Raw genomic sequence first — 10535 nt, 5'->3', positions numbered from 1 at the left:
CCTGATGACGGATCTTCTAGACAGTTTTCTTGAGGGAAGTAAGTCTAAAGAAAATACCAAAAAGATTTTTTATTTTGTTAGGTAGTGTAGCAATTACCCCTTGATTTTTCTTTAAACCACGGTTCTTTTCCAAGGGTTTTATTTGAACCGGGTGTAGTTAGTTTTTTTTTTTTGGGAATAGGAGCCATTGTATTTTGTTTTGAAATGAAGCAATATCTCTTGACTTTGTTATGCCTTGAGAATAGTGAGTACTTTGGCTGTGACGCTTAGGCTCAGTTTTTGACTCTTGTATAAGTACCTTAAATTGTATGATCTTAAATTTGCTTAACTGCTCTGACTAGGGTGTCTTGATGAATCCAATCCTGAGTGAGTTATGTGCCATGTGTGTGTGAGGTTTTGTGATATTCTGTGCATTGCATTTGATGCCTAGAACTTGCCCCGTGTGTTTGCAAAGCGAAATAGTAGTTTTATTCAGTCTAGCAAGTGATATAGGCATTTCTTTGTTGAGCCAGATATGTATATTTTACCCGCCTAATTATTATGTATCGTAGTTAACCCCTTCAAGCCTGTAATCCTGTTTCTTTGGCAACCACATTACAAGCCTTACCCATTTGTTCGAATTAACCATCTATTTGAACCATTGAAACCTCTCATGAGCACTTGAATTATTTATGAACTCTGTAAAAGTTAAAGTGTGGGGTGGTTGGTTTGGCTTTTGAGTGAAACTAATGAAATAAGGAGAAAGGTGCACTGTTTTGAAAAAGGAAGAGCCACTTGAATTGAAAACAAAATAGTTGGATTGTTGTGGGAAAAAAAAATCTTGATAAGTGGTGGCTCTTGACGTAATTGTGCTTAAAGAAGTGTGGGGTAATATAAATTGATGTGAAGGTGGAGTTTGGTTTGACATAAGTATGGGGTTTGAATGTTAAAGTATATGTATTAAAGTGCTTAGGGAGGTGTAGTCACTCTTATATCTAAATGTATCCTACCCGTCCCATAGCCTACATTACAACCAAATAAAGTCCTAATTGATCCAAAATTGAATGAGCTCGATTAGTGGAGTAGTACACTACGGGCAAGCTTATGGTGCATCTTTTGTGGCATATGAATGTTATTTCTGAGAGTGAGTGAATTCTTTCTATCTTGAGTTCCTAAGTGTTCTTAAATTTTATTGTGTGGAACTACTCTATTTTGTTGTGTGAGGGCACTTGATTCATGAAGGAAAGGTAATGTCAGTCACCTCTATATTAGAGTAAGCGGGTGAGTTGTGAATAACGTGTGGTACTTGTGAGTCAAATCTTGAGGTGAAGATGTAACGCTTTTGTGCTTAGTCTATTTTAAATACTCTTGGTGTGATGAGTTAGGAGAATTGTTTAAAAATGTCGTGTCTATAAAAAAAAAATGGAGTTTGATTGCTCGAGGACGAGCAATGGTTTAAGTGTGGGGTGTTGATGATAGGCTATAATTGCATATTTTAGTCGCTTATTACACTCGAATTTACTGCACTTTAATTGAGTTTGCGCTTTAATCGCTAGTGTTTTGCACTAATTGTGTATTTTATGCCTTGTAGGTGTGATTCCGAGCTATATAGATGTAATGGAATGAATTTAAGTGATCTGAAGCTTTAAAGTCTGAGTAAAAGCTCAAGGAATTAAGCCGGGATCGTGTTCGGAGGTCAAATTTGATAATTAAGTACGAACGAAGACTTGAGGAGGCATATTGCGCACTGTCTAGTAAAATAGCATAACTTTTTGCTCAGAACTCCATTTGGGCTCCACAATATATGGTTGGAAAGCTAACTCAAAGGGCTACAACTTTCATGTTTTACGTTTTTGCAAATTCCAAACGGAATAGGGTGAAAAAGCGCGGTTTTTCCGCGACCGCGGCAGAACCGCGGCAGAGTGTACTCGCGGACAACTGAAGAATCAGAGGGCATGTTTGGCCGCGGTTCCACCGCGACCGCGGTGGGACCGCGGCAGGAAGCGAAAATTTTAGGGACTAAAGTGCAAACCATGGGATTTTAAGTCCTAAACCCTATATTAAACAAAGGAGGCCGGCCAAGAACAAGAGGAGGACATATTTTGGACACAAATTAGACCTAAGGAGGCGGAGAGACACTACTTTAGGGTTAGACAACACCCTTGGAGGCAAGAACACATTGGGAGCAAGTCGGAGAATTCTTCTACAAGTTTTTCCTTCCTCTTCCTATTTTTCATTGTTGGTTATGACTTTTAGTATTGTAGTTTTACATACTATTATGAATAGCTAATTTGTTATCTAGAGTTTTGATAGAACCTTTTGTAGGATAAATTCTTGTTATGTTTTTATATAATTGAGCCATAGCTTTTCTCTATTCGTTCAACTACGTTTATATTCTGGTTGATTGAAGAGCTCTCAATTAGCTGTGCCTATTTAGTATGCATAACTCGGGAGAGAGTGCATATTTAGGTAATTGTTGAACAACACCACTCCCAAAGTATATGAGGGATCAATAACCGAGGGTTTAAAGGCGGGATTAGGGATAACGAAGCCTTGGGTGCGATCTAAAGTGAGCTGTATTAAAAGCCAACTAGCGTATCTCGGGAGAGTGCGTCTAGTAAATTGTCGTAATACTCGGGAGAGATTTACGGTAATAAGAGTGCTCATGATCGGTAGAGAATACTTAGGCGAAATTATAGAAGACATAGCGGGAAGGATTCTGACAATAGGGGAAATCATAACTCTAGACCTCCTTAATCTTTTCTCTAACCCTCAGTATCGTTAGTTGTTAATTTACTATTTTTATTTGTTAGTTAATTAGTTAAACAGAAGAATCTTAATATCTATAAGTTAGGAATTGTTCAAGCTTGTCTTCTTGGTGATAATGAACAGCTGTAGCTAAACCTTAGTTCTCTGTGGGATTCGACTCCGGACTTGTAAACCGGATTATATTTGCAACGACCGCATTGTCCTTTTTATAAGGCATAGTTGGGCGTGATTAAAAGTCATCACAAAAATATGTTAAAACGTAGTGGTAGTGCAAAATTGATAAGAATACAACATTGATAATCTGGAACGACTTGGTGGAAAGTAATAATTTTGGTAATTTTGTCAAGTATCTACCTGTAATTTCAAAATCGACAAGAGTAGAGATTTAATTTTAGCTTGGTATAACTATTTTTGTGGCCTTAAATGAAAAAGATTTAGCTAACAACTGATATTAGAGCAACAAAATAACAAACAATCAGTGATTTCTTATTTTTGTTTTAAAAACGACGAAGAGTATAAAATAAGCGATAACTTGGTCCTTTTTCCAAATATTTAGTTTCCAAGCTCAATAGTGATAGTAATGTTGAAGATTGCTTGATAACAATTTATTAAATAAATAGATAAGTTGTATAAAGTACATGATGAAAATAATCATCTTAAATAGTAAAAATTAATATGTAGATAAACTAAAACATAAGTTGATTTTCAAATTCCCTGGTGAAGTAAAAATATTTTTTAGTTAATTTGACTCGTCAAAGATGATACCAAAACAATTATTATGTGTAAGAATACTTAAAGATTTTAACTTCACAAGTTTATTGTCAAAATATCGAATACAAAATACTAAATTTTTTAATTTCTATACGGTAATTCGATATCTACCAAATTATGCACTGCCTAGTTTAATCCAAGACACATGAACTGGACCTAAATTACAAGGTATCCCGAAAAAGATAAAAAGCAAAATTGAAAAGGTCTGTATGCCAAAAGATAAATAAGCTAAAGTTAGAGCAGCTTAGGGTAAATATCAGAACATCCTCTCCACGCACACATATTGGAAAGCTAGGTTTTAGTTAACACCCTCTCCAACCGTCCGAAACTTGTGTGTTGGAAAGCAGGGTATAAGGCTTTTCGCCGACTCCAAAAACCCTAATATTTGCTCTTTGAGCATCAAACGGAGATGGCGAAGACGAAAGAGAGGTCCGTGAACGTATCGGGAAAGCCAAAGCATTCCTTAGACAGCAACAGAGATGGCAGCGCAACCAAAAATGGCCGTAGCGCCGCCACTGTGCGGCGGCTCAAGATGTACAATACCAGGCCAAAACGTGACGTTAAGGGTAAAATCATTAAGCACGACTTACAATCAAAGGAACTCCCATCAACTCGGATACAACCAGATCGCCGTTGGTTCGGTATGTAAAAAGTTTCACACTTTCGCTTCTCTGTGATTCAAACTAAGTATATTTTTACTACAAATATTTACTAATATGTATTACTTAGGTTTGATATAACTCTGAAATTCAGTCACAATTGGCATTGGATTAAATGGAAGTGTTAATAATTGATGGAGGATGGAGTCTTAATGTTTAACTTCAGCTGAAATTATTTGAATATTCATTGCTCAACTATCCTGTCTGGTCAATTAATTTATTGAATGTAAATGCGTTTTTAGTGTATGGATGAACTATGTTGAAATGACTGAACTAGAATATGGTTTCCGGGGACTTTACAGGGAATACTCGGGTGGTTAACCAGAAGGAACTGGAATTCTTTAGAGAAGAGCTATCAAGTCGGCTTTCCAGTAATTACAATGTCATATTAAAGGAAAGGAAGTTGCCCATGTCCCTTTTAAATGATCACCAGAAGGTATGCAGTGTGCTTTCCCCTTGTGCTTATTGACTTGTTCTTCTGTTCCCACTGGATCAATGTGAACCTCCTCACGGCTCACTGATTAATGGAGTATCATTTTTATATGCATACATATTGTTATTTGATCAGTGAGCTTGCTGTGAGACGCGCGCACACACACACACACAAATTGAGGCTAATTATTGCTGGTCTCATGCTTGATTTGCTTTCTGTTTGCTAATATTGTTCTTTTTTTTCTTTTTCAAAGCAAGCACGAGTTCATCTTCTTGACAATGCGCCTTTTGCTGATGCTTTTGGACCTAAAGCGAAGAGGAAACGCCCCAAACTTATGGCATTAGATTATGATTCTTTAGCCAAGAAGGCTGAAGTGTCTCAAGGTATGAAATGAGAATCATCTCCTGGCTGCTAAAGTTAAGGGGTTGCTAATGGTTGCCATGTAAAATTTCCCTTTTGGGCTTAAGCACTTAAGTAGCTATTTGCTTCAACAAATTTGGTTCTGAATTTTGCAGATGCCTTTGAAGACAAACATGGTGCTAGCACCTCCATGAATGAAAATGCAGATGGGTTCAGAGATCTTGTTAGGCACACAATGTTTGAGAAAGGACAAAGTAAACGAATTTGGGGCGAGCTTTACAAAGTCATAGACTCTTCTGATGTAGTTGTTCAGGTTTGTTTTGTGGCTTTTAAAATCCCTGTTATTTCTAATATGGCGGATGTTATTGGTGGTTGATATTCTTCCAGTTAAAAGCTTTCTTGGTGAAAAATGCAAATTTCCACTTGTAGCCCAGTACACAAACCATATCACACTTAACCATGCGTACCAGGCATAGCTTTTCTGTCGTGATTTTTTCCTTGTTTCTTATTGGTGCACCCATGAGTTCCAGTTAATATAGAAGATTGAATGTCATTCGTTGAGAATCATGTTATGTTTAGATTCTCTACTTTCTGGTATGCTGCTTATATACAGGAAAGTTATCCATTACGATAAAATTATTTACCTTATCCAAAAAAAAAAATCTACTTCTCTGCCTGTGATCTGTGTGCTGCTTATGGAACATGTAATGTTCTGATGTAGTTTTCCTCTGTCGGCTAAGGAGAATTTAGGATATTTTTGATGGACGGGATAATGCTGGCTGTCCTAGCTTACTGTGGTTAACCTGGATTTGCAGGTTCTTGATGCCAGAGACCCCAGAGGTACAAGGTGCTACCATTTGGAGAAGCATTTGAAAGAAAATTGCAAGCATAAACATATGGTCCTTTTGCTGAATAAGGTTTGCCTTATTATCAATGTACTACCGAATTTTATACTCTGCTTTTTTGGATGTTAATCTTTACTTCAGGAATTGAATCAGTTGATGTCTTCTGCCTATATAGTGTGATTTGGTCCCTGCGTGGGCAACAAAGGGATGGCTTAGAGTACTCTCTAAGGAATATCCAACTCTGGCATTTCATGCAAGTGTCACCAAGTCCTTTGGAAAGGTATGCTCGCAATATCTCCTGACCTTGCCTCACCTCTAAATACAAATATACTCACAAATACCGTACTTGATGTGTAAATTAATGCCTTCCGTCATGCTCCTTTCTATATTTCTGATCACATGGATAATTGTGCATGCATGTGCATGTGCCCCTTACAGATAACTTTTTTTCTGAACTTTATTTTCTTTTCCATTTTGCATTCAGGGTTCTCTTTTGTCTGTACTGAGACAGTTTTCTCGAATAAAGAGCGACAAGCAAGCAATCTCTGTTGGTTTTGTAGGTTATCCCAATGTTGGCAAGTCATCAGTTATTAATACATTGCGCACAAAGAATGTAAGCTTTTCCTTCATACTTCTTCTACCTCTTTTAGGCAGTTGTGTCGGCTTTATTCATGTTGTTTCTGTAATGCTTGTTGTTTTTCCTGTATAGCTCATCTGCCTCCTGAGAATTGTGTTTTGACTATTCAAGCTATTCCCAACTTAACTTTTGTTTGTCGAGTAATGTTGCTTCTAAAAAGATCACATGCAGGATAGTCAACAGTGAACTTATTGCTTACTGGATTCATGAGTACTAAACATTTATACAATTCTAGAGCTTAATTTTCCTCTCCCTTCACCATCTCCCTAAATAATAAATAATCGGAATTTGTTTTGAATTTGTTTTTTCGTTGGATAATGGCAATTGCTTTTTGTATCACGTGTACTTAGCGTCTAAAAGGTCATATCCCGAATTCTGAAATATGATATTAATTTGAGTATTATGCTCATTTCTCTGACAACCACATTAATTTTGCTTTGGGAGTGGAACTAACCTTTTCTCCTCCTTTTGGAATTAGGTTTGCAAGGTGGCTCCTATCCCCGGAGAGACGAAAGTTTGGCAGTACATTACACTCACAAAGAGGATCTTCTTGATCGACTGTCCTGGTGTAGTTTATCAGAATAAAGATTCGGAAACAGATATAGTCTTGAAGGGTGTGGTATGTGTCTTTTACTTTTGCTTGATTTGCTATTTTTACCTAAAGCTTTACTTTTAGTTCCTCTGGCTGATATAATGAGTTTGTAAAATGGACTATTTAGGCATAGGTGACCCAATGTTGCTTTGATGATCTTTCTTGACAAAAATTATGGTCCTAAATAGAGAAAAATGCCCGAAAAGGATTCTCATATGGAATTGAGACTCTATATCCTATTTATTTTCGCATTTTAAAATAATTTGATATATTTTTCCTGATTGCGACTATTGTTGGCATTTAATTTTTTTAATAGAAAATTTTGTCATGTATCTTAATAAGCCTATTAGGTGAGCACTTCTACCTATCATTCAAATGAGCACCTCATATAGTTATGATGTAGGAAGAATTTAGTCGTGAATATATTTTGATAGGGAAATGTAAAGAAAAAAACTGCAGTCACGCTGTTAAATAGATGCTGGCTTCCCCACTTCGGAACCTGAAGGACCAAACCTGCTAAGGGTTGTGCTTTAATTTTTGCCAGTTGGATATGTACCACTGAACCGGGTTTACTAGTCTTACTAGTGAAGATTTATCATCTTGTGTTGTATAGGATCTCTCTGTACTTGATCTTCCCTTAGAGATTCATTTTCCTCCTTTCTCAATTTGTGAATATTTTTGTGTCTATTCCTTGAAAGATGTCCATTTCCTCTTTTGCTGTAAGCATGAGGTTCTTTGACTAACAGTTCAAACTTAGTTAAACCTTTGGGCTATTGTCTTCAGGTACGAGTGACAAACCTGCAGGATGCTGCTGAACACATCGGTGAAGTGTTGAATCGTGTTAAGAAGGAGCATCTTCAAAGAGCTTATAAGATAAAGGATTGGTAAATTTTCTATATCATTGGATTAGGATTCTAAATTCCCCAAGTATTCGGCAGGATGTTCATCTAGTTTTCTTAGCCTGCTTCCTCATATAGGTAGAAGTGGAATATAGCATAGTTATTTCTGCTTCATCACATTTTATATCTACACATTAGGTCAAGGATTTCACCAAGGAAAGCAAGAATCATGTTTATTTTGGCAGCTTATGTTTACACCCAAAAAAGTCAGGCGGAATCTTTGTTGTGCTGCTGAATTAAATAATATTTGTGATATTTCCAGGGTTGATGATAATGACTTTCTTCTTCAGCTATGCAAGTCAACAGGCAAACTTCTGAAGGTAAACTGAACACCGCCATTCACCTCTCCAGCAGTGATGACTTAAAAGTATTTTGTTTGATGTTCATCAGTTATATAGGACAAGTAACTTCGAATGTTCGTTTTAATTGTTCATCAGTTCATGTAGGACAAAACGAAGCTCACTAGCTGAACAATTGGTAGTCAAAGAATAAGGATATGCCATCTCAAAAAAAAAGGATATGTAGCAATTATTTTGGGTTATCGTTTGACAATATGTTCGGAACTAAGTGGGCTTTAATGGGTGTTGATAGTGAAGTAGCTATTTCAGGTTGAGAATGGAAGTCCTGTATGCGGGAATAATCATGCTGTTGCTTTGAACAGTACTACCAGAGCTGTAAACAGAGGGGGGTGGGGTGCGAGTTAGATTGTCTTCTTGGGTTAAGCTTCTAATTGTGGGGTGCATGAATATCCAAAGAAGTGTGAAAAGCTCTACTAAAGCAATCTCATAGAAGTACATTTTTTCTCAGTTAAACTACATAGCTTAGCACGGAGCATATCTAGTTTGACATGTCAGACTTGGTGAAGTTTTATTTTTCTGAGCTGGTGGAAATATGTATTTTCTGTTTTTTTAACATCATGGACAATTTTAGTGATATGGTATGTGTCTAATTACTTAAAAACTGGTCCACTTTTTTGTCATGTTTTTATTTTTGGGGTCATTTCTTGTTCAGTATCCTTTAGAGATCTAGGACGCATAGCTGGCTTGAACAAAGAGGATGTTGCATCTTTGATGCCATAGTCCTAGACCGGATAAAGAACGTACATATTTCTTTATTCCACCGAAATTTGTGATAAAATCTTTATCTGTGCCCAACATGTTTAGTGATTAACATATTGGGTCAGTTGGGTTACAATTCAGCAATGTGCTTAACATCCTTCAACTATGTGTGGTGTATACTTTGCTTTAATTTTGTGCTTATGGCTGTCCACAGACATTAGTGATAGACTGTACTTGATATAAGCTTATTTGTGGGATACAGGGAGGTGAACCTGACTATATGACTGCCGCCAAGATGGTTCTCCATGATTGGCAAAGAGGCAAAATTCCTTTCTTTGTTCCACCTCCAAAGCTGGATGATGATGCCTCTGACGAGCAAAATGAACTTGTCTCTGAGGCAGACACTGCTGTGGATGACGATCAGGCCGCGGCTGCTAAAAAAGCTATTGCTGACGTTGTTTCATCACAACAACTGAAAGAAGTTCCTGTTCAGGAGGAGCTATTCAGCCAGACCGAATTATTGGGTGAAAGTTAGATGGGTGGGTCATCTTGCAGACTTGTAATGGTTGTAGTACGGCAGCAGCTGTTGCACAGTTCTGAAACTAGTTCTTCTATTTCATTCATACTTCTAATTTAGATCCATTGCTTTCTAAGAGTTTTCTAGTCCTAGCAGATTTATATGCTAGTAGAATATACAGACTTCTTGTAGGTTTTTATTTAAAATTTTGTCTTTATATAATATTGGTTTGATATGAGCTTAATTGGAGCAGCATAAATAATGACGATCCATATGGTTGATCCGAACTTGCTTAATATTGAAGCTAAGGGGGTTCATATTGGATATAAGGTTTGGGTCGTGTTAATTGGAGCAGCATAAATAATGACGATCCATCTTGTAGGTTTTATATTTATTTAAAATTGTCTTTATATAATATTGGTTTGATATGAGCTTAATTGGAGAATAATGACGATCCATATGGTTGATCTGAACTTGCTTAATATTGAAGCTAAGGGGGTTCATGTTGGATATAAGGTTTGGGTCGGAGCAGCATAAATAATGACGATCCATCTTGTAGGTTTTATATTTATTTAAAATTTTGTCTTTATATAATATTAGTTTGATATGAGCTTAATTGGAGCAGTATAAATAATGACGATTCATATGGTTGATCCAAACTTGCTTAATATTGAAGCCAAGGGGGTTCATATTGGATATAAGGTTTGGGTCGTGTTAATTGGAGCAGCATAAATAATGACGATCCATATGGTTGATCCGAACTTGCTTAATATTGAAGCTAAGGGGGTTCATATTGGATATAAGGTTTGGGTCGTGGGTCGCCCATGTGGACTGACCTGACCCGTTTTAAAAAGAGATAAAAAAGGGGGATAAAACCTAAGGAGGTTACCCGTAGGTTTTTACTCCCAAAAAAACTACCGCACGTTTTCTTTTGAGAAACGTGAGAACGTGGGGTAGTAGTTATCATCAGAAGTTCTCCCCATCTCCTCTTCTCTATATACTTCTCTTCAGTATAG

General features: G+C 36.9%; 1 protein-coding gene across 1 annotated transcript; it reads left to right on the top strand.

Moving 5' to 3' along the window:
* Nucleotides 3743–9791, top strand: LOC109228948 (nuclear/nucleolar GTPase 2). The gene is made up of 11 exons (XM_019394221.1): nt 3743–4160; nt 4481–4614; nt 4865–4994; nt 5127–5284; nt 5787–5888; nt 5992–6096; nt 6301–6429; nt 6932–7072; nt 7829–7929; nt 8207–8264; nt 9265–9791. Exons 1-11 carry the CDS (start codon nt 3929–3931, stop codon nt 9535–9537), a joined length of 1563 nt encoding a protein of 520 aa, XP_019249766.1. The 5' UTR covers nt 3743–3928; the 3' UTR covers nt 9538–9791.

Source organism: Nicotiana attenuata, chromosome 7 (assembly GCF_001879085.1).
Source record: "Nicotiana attenuata strain UT chromosome 7, NIATTr2, whole genome shotgun sequence".
Taxonomy (NCBI): Eukaryota; Viridiplantae; Streptophyta; class Magnoliopsida; order Solanales; family Solanaceae; genus Nicotiana; species Nicotiana attenuata.
The sequence above is the reverse complement of the archived record's forward strand: the minus strand, read 5'-3'. Positions and strand labels throughout refer to the sequence as shown.

Excerpts from the sequence above, each read along its gene's own strand:
- LOC109228948 (XM_019394221.1), top strand. The coding sequence starts at position 3,929 with ATGGCGAAGACGAAAGAGAGGTCCGTGAACGTATCGGGAAAGCCAAAG. Across the intron at positions 5,889-5,991 it reads TGGTCCTTTTGCTGAATAAG|TGTGATTTGGTCCCTGCGTG; the intron begins GTTTGCCTTATT and ends CTGCCTATATAG. Across the intron at positions 6,097-6,300 it reads TCACCAAGTCCTTTGGAAAG|GGTTCTCTTTTGTCTGTACT; the intron begins GTATGCTCGCAA and ends TTTTGCATTCAG.